General features: G+C 37.9%; 1 protein-coding gene across 3 annotated transcripts in view; it reads right to left on the bottom strand.

The window, feature by feature from the left end:
* CDK14 (cyclin dependent kinase 14) overlaps positions 1-22,156 on the bottom strand; it is a 313,070-nt gene that overhangs the window by 196,278 nt on the left and 94,636 nt on the right. For all 3 annotated transcript variants that reach the window (XM_051802182.1, XM_051802184.1, XM_051802183.1), the window contains one exon: positions 13,066-13,145. In XM_051802182.1, the coding sequence (XP_051658142.1) occupies positions 13,066-13,145 (80 nt within the window). The remainder of the gene's footprint in view (positions 1-13,065; positions 13,146-22,156) is intronic.

Consider the following 22,156-nt stretch of genomic DNA (forward strand, 5'->3'; position numbering starts at 1 on the left):
CCTGTCTGCAAAGCTAGCGTGCCAGTACACCAAGATTCTTACCACTTTCTCGATTGCTTTTGCTCAAGGAAAACCAACTGATAATTAAGTCTAAATAAAACCCATGGATCTAATTACCTGAGCTATACAACTAAGATGGGCTTCAAAGAATTAACTCTCAGCTTAAGTTACCTACAGACAAAGAAAAGGTGTTAGGAAGCTTCCACATGAGGGCCAGAGCGAAAAGTTAATATATAAATTAAAATATAAATTACCTGTCATTGGCAGTGCAAGTTTTGAATATCTCCGCAAGAGAAAAATCCACAGAATTTTAATTTGCATTAAGCCCTTCCTAACAACTAGGTAAAAGTATAAGAAAACTAGTCAATACCACTTCTGCACTGATTAAACAAACTCTAAATCAAGCATCACAAAACATGGATGACAAACAAGCTATATCAGATCAGAACAAATACAAATAACTGAGTTTAGTACACCTAAAACATCCTTATTTACAAACCTTCTTCCATTCATTTTGCTGTTAAGTTAATTTTTCTATTGGCTCCAGCTAAATCTGCTGCCAGCTAAGAAGCTGTGGAAGTTTGTGACAAGTGGTTCAGACCTTAAAAATTCAGAAATACAAAGTTCCAGAGTCTACAACTGTATATCCCATAGTGGTGACTTTTAGAGACTCCACAGTCATGGCTTGTATTTCAATAAATGGGTCAGAGGTGGAAGGTCACAATATCCTATTACCTGTCTCTGAATCATCCAGTTCCCCTTCATCTCAGCAGAAAAATGCGATATATTATCAGCTTCTTTTTAATATTGCTTACTCAGGAGGAACATTCAGAAGTAAAATGATGTGGGTATTCATTTTCATTGCTTTGAAGAAGACAGTAAAGGTCAAATTCTAATTTTGAAATGCTACTCTCTTCATATTGATTATAAAGCCTTAAAGTAGTAACTCCACCCATGCTGCAAGAAGAAATCCCTTTATGAAGCATTTATTTCAGTTTCATATAATTCCTGAATGATAAATCTCCCACCTCTCCCAGCAAAAAAGGAGAAATTGAACTAAAATATTTGCAACACAATCTTCAGCCTATGGAATAATACAAGAAATGAAAAGGTGCAGTGCTGTCTCCTGAAGGAATGGTCTCACCTAGACAACTATGACTACAGCATCTGACAGCAGGTAAAGCAAAGGAAAAAAGGAACATGTGAAGAAACAGGAAAAAAAAGCAAAGGAGAAAAAGAAAATATGTATTTTTTTCTCACATATATAACTTTAGTTTACCACTTTTTCCTCTGTCTTGATTAAAATTAATCTTTTCCTTCCTATGAGGAAGGCGTTAGTGCTTCTTTTTAACTACAGTGGTTGCTGCCATATTTCATGGCAGTACAAAGATGCAGGTTGCTGAAAATATTTCTCAACTGCTTCAAAGTTTAGAAACAATTCATCCTTAAAATTTTCAGCAAAGTACTGTGTTATACTCATTGTTATACTCGTGTCTGAAGAACCAAGACTGTTTCATATCATATTTTTAAATAAATTACACACACCAGGAGAATTAGGATAATTCATTCATGAACTTTCTGTGTTAAAAACACACAAAGCTGTTCTGATCATGTTTATAAGTCAGTAGCAAGAAGGTGGTCACATGTCTTAGACATCACTTCTGACAACTTTCATAGGAAGAATTTTATCTTTATCTGGATGCGGCTTCAAGTCCAACTCACATTAGACATTCTCTGAGCTGATCAAAGACAATATGCACCCTTCAAAAAGGATTTGGTTCTTTGGGTTAATTGGTTTTTTAAGTCTTAAAGACATACAGGAGACATATGCACGCAAAATACACCTACATACCCATACACTTCTTTCCACATATGTAGTGATGTATCTCCTTCAAGGGGGAGAGATGTAACACCAGGAAACCACACAACCTTCTAACGTCCTTATTTTGCATTTACCCAAAATTGAAACCAATTCTGCTGAGATACAAGAGTCATCTACTAGTTTTATATATTCAAAAGACCATGGATAAAACTCAAGCTGACCAAAACAGTTCAAGCACTGAGTTGCCACCTCACCCTGGTATTTTCAAAGTCCAGGAGGCAGCAGTAGAAAAACACACAAAACATCAGAAGATCTTGACAAAGGCAAATGACTTTGTGCAGATTGGAAGTCTCTACTTTCACCACAAGGTAAAATGGTATTGTTGTTTAGATTATTCCTTTTGCAAAAGGGAGATACCACAAAGCAAAAACAAGTAGAAAAATTGGCTAGGTTCAGGAGACATTTCTCTGCCTCAACACCAGATGGTATCAAATTTTTATTTCACCAGATGGCCATGGAAGATACTGGCACTTTGAAGGGTGCCTTAGGGTCTCTAAGTAGTTCAAACTGAGATATACCATCATTTGCTATCATCTCCATTCATATTAAGAAACTAGTATCTGTATCACCAATTACATTCACTCCAACTGCTATATGGTCACAGGGTAAAAACTAATGCTACTTGGAGAAGGATTAACTTAGCTTTACATTTTATTGTGGCAAAATGTGCTATAAGAGGAGGTTGAATTTGCATACAGCATAAAAAGACTGACTTAACAACTTCTACTCAAACAAGAAAGTCATGAGGACTGCATAAGGGTTCTGTACGACTTATAGATGGGATTGCCACCCTCCTTATATCCTCCATATTCTATAATTGTCATGTTTTTCTACCCTTCCTGTCATACTATCAGGGGTAGTGAGAACAGTAGCCCAGAATCTGTAAGGCAACAGTTCTGACTCCAGCATTAAATAGGGAAGAGAAGAAATGATTTTGAGCAGAAGAAAACTGCTCTGAGCAGAAAGCCTCAGCAGGGGCAAAAGCCAAGTCAGAGAGCCCTGAAACTCAGAGCAGAAGAAACTGTAAGCAAATGCCATACAGAGAAGGGTTCAACAGCATTTCTGAACTAATGGGTTTGTAACCTTCCAGCACTGGAACTAGCACAAGATCCCTTATCCAGCACCGTCCTCAGTGAGCACTGAGGATGCACAGACAACTTCTTTGGTGGAAGTAGGGCAGAGCCTGAAAGGTCTGCCATTAAGCTGACATTACAAGGATGAGGAAAGAATTCTTGATGGTAAAAAGATCATATTAAAAAAAAGAAATCGTCAAAGTGTCACACCATTCTTTTCTTGCTTGAACTGTGCTCAAGAACAGAAGTCAGAAGGAGGTCACAACTTGCACATCAAAAGTACTGAATGAAGATTCAATTTACAAAGCTGTTTTCCATCTCAGAAGGCTACAGATAAAATATTGGAGGGAGAATGGGAGGAGGACAGAGGAAATGGAATATTCTGTGGAACAGATTTAGCTCTATGAAGCTGGATAATTTGGAATTTGCATTTGTACTTCTCAGAAAAGCATGACACTTTTCCCAAATGATGGAAGTTCATTATAGAGTTTAAAATTTATATAATGATTCTCAAAGGGAAACACCATAATTTATGCCACATTTATGTAATCCCATCTCTCCTGAAGGGTTTCTAATTGAGAAAACCACTAATTTGTTAGAGGGGAAAAAAAAAGCAGGGGGGAAGGGAAAGCTATGCTCAGTCTATGAATAGCAAGGTACAAAGAAACAAGCAGGACAGACTTTTTCAATCTCTACTGTTTCTGAGCACCCTACATGGACAAAAACTTTCATTTGTTCCACTAAAAAGAAGTGAGAAAGTAGCACAGTGCAATTTGTACACACTGAAAAGCAGAAAAAAATAATATCATAGTAACCACTTGCACTCTATATGAAATTGGACAACTATTGGCTCTCCCACATTCATCTGAGATGACTAGGAGTTCAGTTCACCTGTTACAGCCAGCTAATCCAACTGCAGGGAAAAGTAAATGATAACTGTCTGTGCCGGTTTAAAGGTAAACCAGCAGGGGAAATGAACTCAACTCAAAAGAGAGATTATAAGTCAGAATAACAATTTAATAAAATAATACAATAAATACGATTATACAGACAAACAGTCGGTTTTAACCCACAAAACTCAAATGTATAACCCAGCACCCTGGGGCATGAACAGAGTGGTTTTCATTGGGCCCCCTGAGTCCAAAGTAAAAGGAGAGGGAAAAACCTGTTGGTGAGAGTGCTGTTGCAGTCCAGTCAAGGGTGGTGATTGCAGTCCAGTCAAGGGTGGTGGTTGCAGTCTGGTTGAGAGCAGTGGTCTGCAGTCTTCCTCTGGATCCCACGAGTGGTTAAAAAAGTCCCAAAACCCCAAGATTATATATCCTCCAGTTCAGGCAGGAATGCCCAGTACCTCCCTCAGGGCGGGGAGTTCCACAATGGGTGTGAGGACAGGAGTATCCTCTTATCTCGCGGGTCTCTTAACACCCAGTTTATAGCCTGAGGAGTCAGGCTGCTCTGGGTAAATGGTGTAAATGGTCTACTGATAACAGTTTCTGGGAAATGGCATGGAAGGTTATAGAATACACAGTTTTGGGTTACATCAGTACAGTGATGAACTGGTCCCGGCTGTTCTAACTAGGACACTGTCAGTAAAAAAATTAGCAGCCAGTCAGGGTTGGGGAGAACAGCAGGAGGGAAAGTAGAGTAAAGATGAAAGATCCTACTGCTTCCAAGCTCCATAATGACATCATCAAACATCTAACACACTTCTCTTAGACATATACAAAAGCATATGCAGGAGAAAGCGCAAATGACACATAGTTGAAAATCTCAGTATCAAAAAAATGCTCAGAAAAAACCCTGCAGAAATGAAAGGCAATTTTTATATTATTAACGTTCAAGAAGAAGTAGCATATATTTATCTGCATTGTGAGAGGGTATTTAATAACAAGTAACATCCGAAAGTGCTGGAAATTTAAAAAGCTGACTACATTTCATAAAAAATGTCCCAGGAACATCCTTTTCCAAATGTCCTGTACTTTTTGAAGCCCAACCTCACTTAATTTGGAAATCCTGTATTCCTCTTTTATCTTGAGGAATCACACAGTTAGGGGAAGGTTGCAGGATGACCATATGTGGCAGTTTGAGCCACATTAGAAATCCAAAATCCAATTTTCCAGGCTTCCCCCCACCCCGTTCTCACAATTTATCCTAACACTGGAGAGAAACTTTCAGACCGGAGGCTTCTATACGGGAAGGGGGAAGTATATACATTTATTTACACAAATAAATATACTGTACAAACTAAAAGCAACTATATATATATTATATTTACATTTCTGTCAGTCCTTTTAGCCCTTTCCTTTAACTTTAGTACAGAAAGAAACCTTTCAAGGTTGGAGAGTAACCAGTCCCTCTTGTGGAGTGTTCTGGGCCTGAACACTCCCCCCTCACCAAGTTCCAGTTGTTTGTTGCAGTCTCTCTCCTCACGAAGTCCAAGAAGATAGCTTTGAGTCCTTGCTCTTCTGCTGCTGTGTGATATCTCTCTCTCATACCTCGGTTCGTAGGCTGCTGCAGTGTAGTTCAGCTTATCAAGAGTCTGTTTCCTGGAACGTTGATTCCTCCTTCGGGTTTTTGGCTGTCCTGCGCTTTAGGTCACGGCAGAGACATCCTCTGGGCCCCTCTCTCTCTCTCTCTCTCTCTCTCTCTCTGGGGTCCGTCTCCAATTCTTGCCTGGGGTCCTTCTCCCTAGCAATCGAGCCTCCTCTGGCCCGTCCACTTGGCTCTGCTCCAATGCTGAGCCTCACATCCACTCTCACTAAACAGCGAGACGGAAAAGCAGCCCTCCTCTACAGTTTGGTTGCAAAGGTGGGAGGGAAGAAGAAGAGGGCCTGGCTGCAGGGCCTGTCTCTCTCTCTCTCTCCCACTTACCAGTTGTTTGTGAGTCGCATCCCTCACAAACATGCACTCATTCCAATGCTGTCTCTAACTCTGGCCTAGACAGGGTTAGGGGGGCCGCAGGGCTCCCCTCTTCCCCCCAGCGAGGGAGAGAGGGAGCCCAGCCACCCCCTGGCCTTCTCCACCTACACACAGCAGACACCGACAGCAAAACAACCAAGACAGAACTGCCAACCGCTTCCGGGGCTGTGATATATGACTTTGAGCAGAAGCGAACAACATGGGTGGTGACTGGCTCTCCAGGGAACACTGTCCTGGCACCCAATCACCTCTGAGCCCCCCCAGCCTCTCAGGGGGGGCCAATTTCAAACTATGACACCATAACAGAAACAGTTCAGACAGAGAAATAAAAATTGCTAGAGTCTCTTACTTTTGAATACTTCTTGACCTCAAATATCCAACGACACAGTGTCACAGAGGTTCTTGGCTTGTGTGTTTTATTTTTAACAACACTGAAAACCAAAGCTATTATGACTACAAGCTGAACTGGTTTTGCAGGGACTTTACAGTTAATTGAGCTGTAGCTATTTAGCCTGCAGTAGGCACCAGCTCTGCCAACTCTGTAGTCAAGGAAAAAAGTTCCCCAAGCTACAGCCAAGCTACTGTCCCTTTCTTTATTTACTTAAATGTTCCAAAGCAATGTGGCTTTTGGGGAGAGTGAACTTATCCTCACACTCTGAAAACATAAAGACACAAACCCCCTATAGTAACTCACGTGACATGTATGCTCAGAATAGTTACATCTCCATCATCTTAAATGTAATCTCCTGAAGTTCCCTGAGGCTTGATGAGCCAAACACACATGAAGCTTTTAGGCATTTCAGTTATGGAAGTTTAAATTTCTTGACTGGACTTTGTGAAGGAAATATGAAAGTCCTCCAAACTCCTATCACTCAAAAGAAAGCAGTTGTCAAGCTTCCTTAATTAAAAAACAAAAAGGCCCAAACAAAAAAAACCCAACAAAACTTCCAAAACAACGCTGCATAAAATGAATAGATTTGCTTTTTCTAAGTGGATGATTTAACTTCTGAGAAAAAGAATAATTTATTCTTTATTGGAAGATGAAGACAGGATTTTCATTGCAATTTTCATGTTTACCTTCTACCAGTAGATCAACCAATCAACCAATGGCTTTAAAAAAAAAAAAAAAGGCATATATTGTTTCACTGTGCCCTTGACCTACAGCATACAACCTTCCAGACCTACTCTAATACAACGAATAGGAGGCTTATCACCGAGAGTCATCTAACTAGTGCCATGAGGTCATTTGTTGACTTAAGTGTTCTAAAGATCATTAGGCCATATATCAGTCAAAAATCACTGAGCTGGGAAGTGCATGCAATAACTCAGGTAATTATTTAGTATGAAGTCACAAGAATTATGTCTGCTCAGTAAAAATACGATTTTCTGGAGCTCTTCCTTAGATGGTATGGGTACACACCGTGCTATTTCTCTAGGGTAATACAGAAGCACAGCTGCTTTACATCACTTGCACTATTGTTACTATAAAGCAGTGTTTTCCATTGTACATCAATTAGGAACACTGTGCAATAAATTACACATACACTTAGGTAAGAGCTTTCTCTTGGCAAACTGCTGATTGTCCCTGTATTCTTTTCTTAGCAGTTACTCCGTTTCAATTTTCCACAGAACAGTTTTGTGAAGATTTAGCCCATTCAGCCTGACAATTTCAGAAAGGGAGGCTTCAGAAAACTTTCCCAACCTCAGAAAATCTATCTGGTATAAAAATATGTCCTGGGGAATAATGTAATATATATTATAATATAAAATAATTATATATAATAATATATAATATTATAATAATAGAATAGAATAAAGGCAAATTCTAACTTATTTCTTAGAGACTCTTTCAGGTTTTCATTTTTTGTTTCTCTTAGAATCATAGAATGGCTTGGGTTGGAAGGGATCTTAAAGCTCATCTAGTTCCAATCCCCCTACCATGGGCAGGGACACCTTTCACTAGACCAGGTTGCTCAAAGCCCCATCCAACATGGCCTTAAACTCTTCCAGGGATAGGGCAGCCACATCTTCTCTAAGCAACCTGTTCCAAGGCCTCACCACCCCCACAGTAAAGAAATTCTTCCTCATATCTGATCTAACCATACTCTTTGCCAGCTTGAAGCCATTCCCCCTTGTCGTCTCACTACCTGCTCCTGTAAATAGTCTCTCTTCATCTTTCTTGTAGAGTCCCTTTAGGTACTGGAAAACTGCAATTAGGTCACCCTGAAGCCTTCTCTTTTCCCAGCTGAACAATCCCAGTTCTCTTAGCCTTTCCTCATAGGAGAGGTGCTCCATCCCTCTAATCATCTCGGTGGCCTCCTCTAGACTTCCTCCTACCACACAGTGAGATAAGTTGGAAGAGGCCTGAAACGTTGAAGACTTCTGTGGCCAAGAGTCAAGCATCTCTCCTCCACGCTCTGTAGTGGCACTCAAATGCACTAGGTTTTCTCATCCGAGTCATAAAATAAACTTACTCAATATGCATGAGGAACTGCTCTTTAAAAATTAAAGAAATTCATTAAGCAAATCCCGTATTTTTTGTAAACTTATAATGCAAGAGAGCGGACTGCTTCCAGAGCACTTATGTGCTATTTTTGCACGCCTCTATCTATATGTGGAAAAAAGACCACAGCCTTTGACAGTGGAGTAGATGGAAAATTATTATCCGGGCGACGGCCAAATCAAAGATGAAGAGGCAGTCTATCACCTGAACACTTTTAAAATGTGAAACAAAAATTGGTACAAATAGCTATGAATTATAAGATGTAAATACAATAATTGATATAAAGAGAAATAAACTGAAAGTGGCCCAATCCATGGTATTTAAATGAAAAGTATCAAAATACCTACAAAACATGCCTGGCTTGGATGATGCTTTGAAACTTCATCTAGACCTATGGGAAATGAAACATTACCATATACTAAAACACTGGAACAGAGTTTTATTACTATAGTAAACAGCAATATTTCCAGGGGTGGAAAATGAAAACCAAATGTAAAAAAGTTTTCACAATTAGGATGGGGAGGAAAGCATTTTATTGCCTGAGAACACAGCAAGCAAATTAACCTCAGAAGCAAAGTGCCAATAAAGCCAAGTATGTATGTCTACATACATACCCGAAAAGTAAAATCTTTTTCATGCTGTATGAGCAATATTATTACTCAAGTAAAAAAAGATAACTATAGAACTGTAAATCAAGCTGTTCCCAGAATTAGAATCTACCATACAGTTCAGTATTTAGCCTAGGTGACCATATGATACTACAGGAAATAAAGGGAATGAAATATCTGAGACAAAAGTTAAGGTCAGTGAACTTTTCTGCTGGCTGCAGTGGATTTAATCATACTTCAAGTGTGATGCTGAAACATCTCTGAACAGTTGATAATGAGAGTTACATAAAAAAGAATAAACCACAACTACACTAAACCAGAAATCATTTGCTAATCAGAATTCTACAGAATTTATTTTAAGTGAGAAAATAGCATGTAAATGACTTTCAGACTCTAGTATCTCAGATATCACAGTTGAAGGCACATTTAGCCCACAACAGTAATATGGTGGCCTGCACCACTCACATATATGTGATCAGATAATCACATAAAATGTTTAAGACACTCAGGTATACACACCAGATTCAGTTGGGCATTTTTATCTTTTTTTTTCCCTTTTTTTTTTTCCTCAGGCTCTTCAAAGGTAAATTAGATTATCTCAGTCTGAGTAAGTTAAATTCAGAGGGAAATGTCCTGTAAACTGCATGCTGTAAGTTGGTACATCTGACTCAGGAGAAGTTGAAAGAACATTTAGCACAGACTGCTTCTAAATTTTGTTCTAGGAATTCAATAGAGAGCTGAACAGCACCAATAAATGTGTCACCTTTACCTACTTTCATTTAAACCTATGTAACTTTGATGAATGGTAGAAGACACAAACCCATATCTGCTGTAAAAGCAGAATTATTTTATAAGCTTTAATTGAAGTTTCAGCTAAACCTCCCCCAGGCATTAACTATGATTTTTCTTATGCAACTTTACTGGTTTTTTTGTTTGGTCAGGTGTTTTTTTTATTTTTCCTTCCACTTTTTGTTTCAACCAAGTTGGTGCTTGTCTCCGCAGTCACACATTCCATATTTAAATCCTACATTTTCCTATTTCTCTTGGTCTTTTTCTTTTATAGTGTTGTTTTTCTTTGCACTTCATTCTGCTACTGTCACAACAGTAACAATATGCTTCCCTGTACACAGCCAGCTACAAAATTCCCTCAGCAGGACCACTTCTTTAAGATTTCAGCCTGTGACTTCCCCCTAATTAACATCACACAGCATCTCCATTAGGAGCACTGAGCAGGAATGGTATTCTCCTTCACTCAAGAAACCATGAGAAATGTTAAACAATTTACTTACAGTAGTTTTAATTTACAACTAACTAGACTTTTGCCTGAATTTGTCTTGAATTTATGGAAAATTAGAAAATAAGGAATAAGTCAAGGTCAAACTCTGCCTGATTTCTCCATTATGAAAAAACTTGGAAAGAAATGCCCTCCAACAGACCTCTGGCTCATACCACCATACATGCATTCTTCTGTTAGGGGAACACTACTCCTCAGAAAACTGAAATTAGAAGTTGATCTCATCCTCAGCGGTATTTGTCCTTGTTCTACTTGTCCCAGTCTAAATTACAGAGCTGGAGCCCCAGTCATCCAATGAAGACTAAGAAAAACCCGCTTAACACAGAGTCCCGTTCTAACTGTTTTTCCATATCAAACTTCTCAGATATTTTCAAGAGCTCACCCAAGCACTTCTTTTTTTCATTTTTTTTCCCCACCCATGTAGCTGACACCAGGTATGGCTGCATTACAGAGCCCAGTATGTCCACAAAAGAGTAGATGCTGCCAAAAGTAACAGCTTCCTCAGGTCCTGCTAGTGAAGTCCACAGCAGTAGTTGTTACTGTCAAATAATACAGGCCTGGCACAACATCAGTGAGGTCACCTTCTGAAAATTACATTTGTAATACAGCCTTCCTTACTTTTCTAGTCCTAATATCTGTTTCTAACAAAATCAAAACCAACAACAGAAAAGTCAAACCCTAACCAAACAAAGATTTTTCCCCTTCCCATCTAACACATCATGTATGAGTGACTTCTACATAATATAAAACATACAAGACTGTATTTCTACAGGTGGCTCTTACAGATCTGAATGAAATTCTGCTATCTAGGAGAGAGGATTACATTTACAAAAAAAAAAAAAACAACCCACAAACAAATAACCTATAACGCAAGTTTGATCCCATCTAACTGAAGGTCTACAACACACAAGAAAAAACTCTCTCATTAGCCTAATACTCTGGATCTAGTCTCAGCCTAGATGAGTACTTAAAAATATAATGGATGCACGTAGTCCCATCAAAATCAGTGAGACAATGCGCATTTAAATATGTATTAATTATTAACTTCAAGAGTTTTTCTAGACAAGAGCTTTATTCTACTAATATTAAAGCACCAGAATTTTAACTGGCTTCAACCACAGCATTATAGTCACAGCCAAAAGGAAACTTTTCCAATGACAGTGAGAGAAGTATTTTCATGCAAGTGTAACTTTGGAATTTAAAAAAGAAATCAAGTAGAAAAAAAATCTTTGTTCTTGCTCCTAAAGAATACTTATTTATACTGAGCTCACACAACAAACTATTTATGAAGGAAAACAAATTATACTGTATTTGACAGTTATAGTGCTATAAACTTTCATCTAGACCAAGCTCAGATTAAAAAACCTTTTAAGTGTCACTAAAAAGGCACTAGAAAGCTCTATCTACTATTTTGTTATTAAGTCAGTACCATATCAACTATAAACCTGAAGAACAATAAACATATTTGAAACACAGGCTGTTACGACTTGAACTCGGCACTACAAATATTGAAAGCTGCACCCGTAACCCTCTGCACACCTCATTATCCCGGCACAGCTGCAGGGACAGACAGCTCACAGATAAAATGGATATCATCATGAATAAAAGTGTCAGATCATTCAATAATTGTTACTCAAACAAAGCAGTACAGAAGAACTGCAGAAATTCCCTCATAAATTGGTCACCTACGGTTTTCCCTTCCTTGTGGAAGAGTGCCATTTAAAATGCACAACCTTGGGATGGAAATCCACAGTACTTTAAAGGCTTCTAACTTCAGGGTGTCAATCACATGAAATGTGGATTTTTTTTTGGCCAGTCCCTTCCAGAATGGGCTCATTGTACATTCAGACATATAGCATATGAAGCCACACACCTCACATGCAGAGCCAGCTGTGGACCTTGTGAGGGCTGATGTTCTAGTACCTCCCTGGTTCATAGTACCTTGGGAATTATGCCAAGACAGTGCAATTTTAAAAGGTCCCTCAAAACCATAACAGTTTCATCTCTTTAGTTCACTACCAATTGCAGTTGAGTCTGAATCAGCGGTGTGATGGTAAAGAGTTTATTATTTCTCTACCAAGGCTCATTTTTAGTACTTTCTAACAGAGAAGGCCCACGCAGAGAAAGCATATCCAGCAATTTCTGCAGAGGAGCTCGATACAGACAGACTCAGATAATGCAGCCATCACTAGGGACCATCACTAGGGAGAGGCTGATAAGGAAGGATAAAGGAGCAGAACAGAAAGCTTAACAGGCGCCTCCAAGCGTGCTAGATAAGAATCATTCCCAAGGCAGGCAAGTTAGAGTCCACTGGGAAGGAAAACAAACAAAAGCTACTCTCAAACTACACACAGCTTCCAAGATGCCTGTAGTTTTACTCACTGATCTTTTGATTGCCTTTATCAAGAAATGCTTGTCTTTGCTTCATGCTGCGTACATATGAAAAATTACATCTACCTTCATCTTAGGTGCTGCCTGCAGGCAAGAAACTCGTCTTACACAGCTCTCTCATCTTCCAGGGTGACTTCTCACACCCACATTAAAAGTCCTCTTAAGTACTTGTTTGTATAGTAAATCTAAGAGGAGCCAAAGCAGAGGCAGAGCTGCCTTCTTTAACAAGAACTCCCACATTAGAGGCTTTGTTTTTGAAGCACCAAAGTTTCTTCCTACTGAGAACGTAACCATATAATTTGAATTCTCAAGCTATTCACTACAGCATGGCACAGAAATAAGAAGTGCAATGTAATTACAAAAATACCCATACATAATCACTAAAAGTGAGTGCATACCTTCCCTGATAGCGGTAAATGGGGTTCCTTCCTCTTCTTGTAATCTAATCACCTTCAATGCCACCAGCTTTCCATTTACCCTGAAAGGGAAAGAGGGGAGGGGAAGGAGAAATTAAATAAAAAAAATTATCATAAAACCAGTATTTCTCATACTAGAACTTGTTTCTCATCACATACTTATCCAATTTCTTCCTGTCAATGCCAGTGATTCATTCCACTGTAGAAACATTTCATAGCTTCCATAATGTCAATTTTATATTTTCACACTCAGATGCAATCCAAGAAATGATCTCAGTTTGCTGTGAATCAGTCTGTTTCCTTTCTATCACAGCACTAAACTGAAGCTTTGTTAAGAAGTATCACATCGTAAAATTTGGTTATAAAGTATATGTCCATTATTTTATTAAATATTTCAAAGAAAAAGATATTATTTTCCTTAATTGCTCCACTTGCAGTATATCCAGATCTATACTGATTGCCTCCTTTCTATTGCATGACACACATAATTAGAGCCCTCCAAAAGTTACAAAGTTTGAGATGTGAAATAATTTTTAGGTCATTCTGGCCATTTCCTGTTAGAGCAGGATTGTTCCTGAGCCATATTCTTGACTACATGGCCTGGGCTAGTTTTAGGTTATAATGACTCTCATTTATAAGTTTAAAAATATTTTGTGCTCCAAGAGACAAAACTTCACAACAGGTCATTCTAGTGTAAAATCTTTTTTGTTGGTTTCACTTCTAGCAGTCAAAATTTCACCACACATGAATCGCATTCCAGGCCTTGGAAAAAAATCCAGTTGGTTCAGGTTATCCAAATAAAATCTCACAAAAACTGAACAAAGCTGATATCCATTAACCTCCTCAAGAACAAACTAATACTCTGAAACTTTAACAGACTCCCCATGAATGACAAGGAATGGTGAGGTTAAACTACCAGAAAGGCATACTACAGTTGAAAAAAAATTAATATTATTATTGCAATTTCTTTCAGTAAAAGCAAAATTAGTCTTTAGATCCACAAAGCTCACTCAAGGAAGCATTGGAGCCTCTACATTCCTGTAGTCATGGAGGCAATTCCCTGTTGTACGAGGCCCTAGAAGATGTGGTTTTTGGTTTTTTCAAAGCAAGATGATATGGAAACCCACCAACCCTGAATTCATCTTCTCCCTGAGGTTTTCAATTTTTGCAGTTATATGACCTCAATTATGGGTGGCTACTGTCTTGTTTCTTCTGATTATTCTTCTTTTGCCAAAAACTTATTAGCCCTATACAGAACATTGCATAACGACTCTGAGCATCTTAAGAAATCAGCTACCAAAAGATGGTTTACTCATCACCTTCCAATTATTCATAGTACTTCAGGCTGGCATCAGTTGAAGTCTCAGGCCACTAGTCACTGTTGAAAGACAATTATCAGCTTAATCCTACTGGATTATCTGGATTTCTCCTTATAATTACCTTATGTATTTTTTTTGTTTGGATTTAAACAAGACTTCTGGCATCACAAGAAGATAAGCCTTGCCTCAAGTAACTTCATGTGTCATGCTCAGACAGGAGAATAAACCATCATAAAAGCAGAAGGATTGATGACACATATACATGACACATATATATGACACATGTAGTTTTCAATTGCTCTGTCAATACACCACCCTGCCTATCACATACATATCACTTAGATATCTGGATAACTTGAATATTTTACAACAGATGAAATAACTGTGTAGAAGGAATCTAAACAAGAAAGGCAAGAGCATTTTGCAGATCAAGAACAGGATAAATGCTGTGTTCAGAGAAAGCAATGAAGAATACAATGGAAAAAAGCACATTAAGGAGGTATTAAGGGAAAAGGGATATGGAGTCTTTTGCCAGAGAGACAGGTAAATAGCATGCAGGATTGTGTAGATTATGTTCTTTTTAATCTGAAGTTCAACATTCAATTGATTCACGAAGAGTAAAAAATAACACAAATAGTAACAGTATGGAACTCATTTCAAAGAATTCACAATTAAACACAGTAGGTGAGCTGTGCTATTTAGTTATCATTGCCACTTTGTCATTGGTACCTGTCATCATCTTGATAGACATCATGGCAACTCAACACCATCAAAGTGATCAAACTAACCTCAAGTAGTGTTCTTCTGGGATTGCATTCTCCTCTTTACCATTATTTATGTCCAATATATCAATCTATAATTTCCATAATACAACAGGCTCCTTATTTTCATTTACTACCCAGTCATTAAAACTTTCTTTATTTTCAGCTCATTTTCTATAAACTGGAGCATATAAAATTGTAGGTATGAGAAATTACGAAATACCATTAAAAGAGGTAGGGTTTATATTCACATCCTTTAACTATCCTCCCACTGATGCAATCTCAGGATGCAGTTAGATGATGCTGAAGAGATGAGCTAAGGGCTACCTCAGGGTATGGCCTTCCTCCTGCTAAATCCCTGCCACGCACTCCTGCTACTGTCTTGTATTTGTCTTGCTTCTGCTAGACCCTACAGTGAGACTGCTTGGAGAGCTTAAATAAGAGAAGATTGGCCCTTCCAAAAAGAACTAAATCATATTAAAAAAAATAAAATTAGAAAGCCATGATAAAAATTGAAGAACACTAGAAAATATATGAGAAGAACTGGGTCTACCTTTTGAGAAGCAATGCATCATGGGATCAAGCCAGTTAGATCATGAAATTATGCCCTGAAACTTGCAGTGCCATGCCAAAATAATGTGGCAATTTCCTTAGAAACAACATTGAAAAACAGAGACCTGGATAAAATTACCTCTGCAACTTATCAATACTTGTCTTTGCAGACTTCAGTAGTGATCAGACAAGGTTAGCAGAATTCCTTCCCAGTACTACTTCATATTTGTCTTCCACAGCATTCAAAGTATGCTCAGTATTTTCATTATTTTCAAATGCAAGCAGAAAAACTGACAAGGAAACTACCTTGTAGACAGTCAAAAGGCAACACTGCTGCTTCTTTCAACTTCTAGGATTCATTAAACCACCTCTATTACTCACTGTCCAAAGCACACAATTCACACCTCAAAACAATACACTTCACTGGGTCAAGGTTTACACTTATCATCTTATGTCTATCCTGTCAACTGCCTCATTAGATTCTAATAAGGACAATATTGACTAAAAAATTCCTATTTTCTAACTTACAACCCATCCTCCCTCCTAAACTAATGCTCTTTCTCTCTCTCAGCCAAAAACCCTCGGAAAAGTCCTAAAGTCTCTCTAATTATCACACAAAGCAACTTTTCTCTAGGCTAAACACCTGCAGCTGATGGACAGTTTTCCAATTTATGGAAATTCACCATTTTAATGTTACATAATCTCTTCTAATATATATGCAATGTAGGCAAAAGAAAAATTAGTCCAAATTACTCTATGTGGCATAAAGTAAAAGTCTGCATATTATAAAAAATACAAATAAGCCAGATATTACAAAAAATGCTAATATGTCATTCTGCATTTTCTGAAACAGCATCTATCAGTGTTACAGAAATAAATACATTTACAAAAAATGATCATTTATGAGAAAGTAGAGAAGATTAGAAATTATTTAATCCTTTAATGCACCATTAAGAATATACAACACTGATAAATATAAAGTAACTGAGGACTTAATTGACTTCATTGGGGATAATGCTGATGATGCCACATAGAGAACAAAAGAGTATAATAACATTATTTTCTCAAGTTCTTCAGATATATTTAGATGAAATAAATATACACATTTAAAAGAGTCAATTCACACAAAATCTGCAACTGTGATTTGAATCTATTTATTTAATACTGAGTTCTACCACTGGCTGGAGCTGAGGCTGAGCTCATAACTTGAGCAAGTGCTAAGCTTAGGAACATTTCTATAACAAAAAATCAGTAGACGGTGTTGGGATGATGCTCTAGTTTGTGATACACATTTCAAGAAACTAAATCTTATGAAGTAACTCTCAATTGTTAAATATTCATTTGCATGAAAAGCTCAAAGTTTGATGATCAAACATTGAGAATATCTAATTAGATCTACTCCATAGCAATATTAATGTTATAAACAGACATCTAAAACCCCAAATAGACCATGAAGGCCTAATGAAACCAGGCTCTGCCAGAATTTTCCTTTGAAGAAACCTGACAGAGGCACATTCACTGTAGGTTTAGTCACCTCTGATTATTTATACCAACAAATAACTAATTCCACATTGAGGTAAACACTTCTTTTAATCATTATCATAAAAGGCAATTCAGTGTAAACATGGTTTATATTATATTTTTCTTACTAAAAAGGACTTACATTTCTAGTTTACAAAAGCCACTCACAGTCCTGCTAAAGCCCTATAGTGTAAATACTCAAGGGACTAACACAACCCCTGCATTTCTCTTTTTGAATCTCACCATCTTTTAACCTCATCCTAGACAAAAGTTACCTTGTTTTAGAGGAAGCTGGTGGATTAAAGATATTTCATAATGCTGATGTTTATTAGAGCTGAAAAACAGAAGATCAAAGAGTTCCAAGAGAGAAGAAGGATTTAAATTATTAATTAGTGTTGTCACTGTAACTCAGGAATCCTGTTCTTCACAGGACTCAAGGCAGTCTCAAACAATGTGGCAGCCCTCACTTGAACAGGAGCAGGTGAGCATTTACCTCGAGGTCCCCCATTCCTACCTCCCAGCCCACATCAGTTCAAACTAATCAGCAGCTCATCTAAGCACAGGGGCTGTACTTGACCTACACCTGCTGGAATCAAATCACCTGGGACTGGCAGCAGGAAGGCAATACCGAGCACCAGTCCTCCTCCAGATGCCTCATATCTCTCTGGGTCCCACTGATGCTCATATAAAGAAAATTTGGAGACAAATAATGATATTGCTTATAAGTGAATTGGCCTCTTACAACTGTGCACACTGGTGGTCACAGGGGATCTTCTGAGAGACAACGTTCCTTGGCTAAGGAAAACACATTGGTGCACAATGGTGTTTATTTGGCAAATTACTTCAGTGGTTGCTCTACTATTCCAATCATACATATATGCATGAGGGTCAATAATTTACTACCCAATAACTCTACCAGGTGTATCTAATGTAACTATGTTCTATCCCAGTTTTTCTACCAAGTTTCCTTGGACAATCCTGGACAAGTAATAAAATACACTTTCTTTCTTCAGTTTTGTCCTCCTCTATGCGAGTTAATAATACTAAGTCACCTCTGTAAACTGCTTTGCACGTTAAAACACAGCATATATACTATAATGATCATTTTATATATTCAACTATGGAGGAAAATTTTCCCAATCTTTCTTTTAAATGCTGAGAAATTCACTCAGGAAGTGATCAACATAGTCAATGACTAGAAGATTCTATTTAGAATCTCAGTAACTTATTTTAATTCTTATTTTAATAAGTATTTTAATTTCAAAATACTTTATTAAATTTTAATAATTTTTCCAACATTTGGCATTTTAGTTGAACATATAGTTATCATTAGTTTTGGATCTAGTTCAACTCAAAGTTATTGTTTTTATTAAAGATTTACAATGCTAGAGATTTTTCAAAAAGGCATTTATGTACACACTTTATAAACCCATATCATGACCTGCCTGCAAAAATCAGTTAAGGAAATCAGTTAAAAACTGAGGGAAAACAAAAGGGAAGCTCTAGTTGATAACCATAAAATGCCTTTTCATAATCCATGAATATGTATTCCTTTTCCAGCCATCTGCTATCCTCAGATGAAAAATGTTTCCTTTATAGAACACTGATTTCACACAATTTGCAAAAAAAATAAAGAAAAGGTTAAGGAAGTTCAGGTCATTTAGGTAACATGAATCAGAGCAATTTTGAAATAATTGCTCTAAATAAATTCTTCATAATATGAAGAAAAACTTTCCTATGAAAGGAAACTGGACTGTTGCACATGAAACATATCAGGGAGTCTGTGAACACAACACCTCACATGGGCACAGAGTGAAGATAGGGATATGACTAAAAAGTGGCAGCATGACCATCTGAAGTCTATGGCATTGCAATACATTGAACATAAAACGAAAGACAATGAAAGAGTCAAGGAGGTTTCATGACAAGCAAAAGAAATCCTGCAACTTCAAAAACAAAAGTCAGAACAGCAATTAGTACTGTCAGTCAACCTCAGTGAAGGATTCAGCATCATAAATATAAAATGCAAATTACACACACCATCCTTTTTTTCTTCTGAGCAGCCATCCACACACATAGATATGAAATATGATGGTCAGCTATATATTTATAACACACACTACAATATATCATGCCAACAACAAATATAGGTAGTTCTCACTGATTATTCAAATATTTCCTGCTGCCCCAAGCAGCATGGAAACCACAGCCAGTGCAGAGTGTGATGCCTGCCTGAGCACAATTTCTCTCCACTTTGTACCATGAACTCCCTATTGATTTTCAAGCAAATCGTAAAAGGTACTGTCTTTGATGGAGATAAATGTCAAATTCCCTGGCTACCTCAAAAAATACTTTTTGTCTTTAAGTACATCTTGGAATCACCTTGAACACAAACAATTTAGATTTCAAACTGAAATGAGAAAGGTACCTTGACTGAAGAACTGCCCTCTCTCTGCAGCCTTTGAGCTCTTGCTGACAGCATCAACTTAATGTGCTCTGCTCTGTGCTCTCCTGATTTCTCATATTAGTAGTTAAAAAGGATAAAGACCTCAATTCATTAGAACAAGTATTTTACTAGGGATAAATTGAAATTATGTAATTTCATGGTATGGAAGTTAGGAAAAAATGTGTTGGTTGAGCTTTTAGAAATTCTACAAATTTCTGCAATACTATGAGCACATGCAACTTAGTAGAGATGCCCAAAACCAGTAAAGGTATAGTAAAAAAAAAAAATCACATGAACTTGCAAGAAATAGATCAAGACCACAGTGGAGATGCCACTGGTTTGCCTCTCAAAACACAGAACAAATGCTTTGCAAGCAGCAGTCACAGATCACATCGCCTTAGCCAAGGTAATCTTTTTTAATTCTTTGCCTTGAAGGGCAACTGAACACAGTGGGAGAAGAGGACAGAAAGTGTGCCAACTGGTAACACTGCCAAAAGCACAGGTTTTTCCCTTAAGTGCAATATGCAGAGTTCCCAGTGCGGCAATGCAAGGCCTTCACACTGCAACCAGGGATTCTGGTTGGCAGCAGCTCCCTTATGCTGTCACCAGCTTTGTCTTCAGACTCACAACTCACATCAACATTTATGTGCCACAGAACAAGCCAGATCCCATCACTGTATGTTCAGGTAAATATATAATTAAGCTCAGGAGGGAAGAAGGTCAGTGGCAGCAGGAAGACACGTCAATACACAGACAAACAGCACTTCCTCAGCTCAAGCACACAATGAAATGATACATGAATTCAAAAGACACCTATTGCTTTGCACCTACTGAATGGCAAATGTCCCAATTTTTAGTCAAATACAGAGTCAATGTAACTTGCATCACTTTTTACACTGTTATTAGTAAATTACTTGGCCCACTTCTCCAAAATTTTACATTAAAAAAAATCACTTCAAAGTCATCTGAATTTCATGCAGTAAGCAGCCACTTGGGATTTTATACAACAAAGTAAAATATGAGAATCTAACCTGAATGAAAGTAGAAAATAAACATGCCAAGATGAGTTTCGTTACATATGTCTGATGTGCAACACGTGAAATCAAATAGATTTGCATTTTGATGCAACTGCCAGCCAGAAAAAAATGACTGCTTGGCTGTCCCTCCTATAAACAAAAAAGGCCAGCCTCAGAGAATTCTGTTTCACTTTCCTTAGTAACACAGTCCTGTTCACTCCGCTGCTTCTTCACCCCAGGGATTCATTTTTATCTGACTACAAAAAGAGAAATCCATCAATCCAGTAAAAGGAATTAGCCAACTTCATTTCACTTTCCTGGGATACTACCACAAATGCTCAAACAGAAAGAAAAGCAATGGATTTGATAAGAAGACAAGGGTTTCCTATCAAAGGGTATCAGGGTACTACTGATTCTGCTCCAAGTTGTAAAGCCAGGATTGTCCTGAAAGCAAGTTACTGCATGCATTACTTTAAATTTTAGGAAAGGAATGGCTGATTTTGTGTCTTTGGAGGCAGGTATGTATCTTTTAGACTTTCAAAACAGTATGCTGAGATCAAGAATGTTTTATTTCATCTTTATGATCAGCAGAGGAAATAATTTTAAAAGCTGAAATGTATCTCGGGAAATGCATAAAAAACCAAACTCCACTGCTTGCCACATGCAGCTGGTGACAAATATTAATCACAATAATTCTGAATACAAAGCATCATTCTAAACAACTCAATCTGATCTTAAATTTTCCATCTTCAGCTACAGTTAAGGACACATCCCAGAAACGTTTTGCCAAATGAGAAAGCCAAGCATTAGAGTTGATTATTAGGAATTCCCAAACATTTTGACCAAAATCCATTTGTGTGCAAGCATTATCAGCTCCAGCTCTTCCATCATATGCAAACAGGTCTGCATTCTACAGTGTGCTATGAGAGCTTAACCCTTCAGCAGTCAAACTGGGCATATACCAACATAAACAAGCCTCTTGTTTTGCTCATTTTTCTTCCCACTGAGTCTGTAGGCAGGGCAACACAGTGATGCATATCACAGTCTCACCCTAGGTACTCGCATCAGGGGCTAGAAAAAAAACTCTGTATCTATTCCTGTAACATTTTCACATTAAGCTGTTAACAGAGTCAATCTGCCTCGAAAGCAGCAGTCAGGTTTGGTTCTTAACCACAAGGTTAAATTGTTTAGGCTGGAAAAGGCCACCAAGATCATTGAGTCCAACCATTAACACAACACTGCCAAGCCCACCATTAAAACATGTCCTGAAGTGCTACATCGACACCTTTTAAATACCTCCAGAGATGGGCCTCAGCCAGTGTTGGCCCATCCATTTGCTCCACCAGTGTCCATTCCCCAAGAGTACATCAGAGCAGTAATGCTCTTCCTTCTTCAGGGATATCACCTAGGCCAGAGATTCCTCAGTTTCTCATGGGGACAGAAAAGGTAACAAGGCTA

This window comes from Manacus candei, unplaced genomic scaffold, assembly GCF_025592945.1.
Source record: "Manacus candei isolate 608988 ecotype Guabito, Panama unplaced genomic scaffold, ASM2559294v1 h1tg000056l, whole genome shotgun sequence".
Lineage (NCBI taxonomy): Eukaryota > Metazoa > Chordata > Aves > Passeriformes > Pipridae > Manacus > Manacus candei.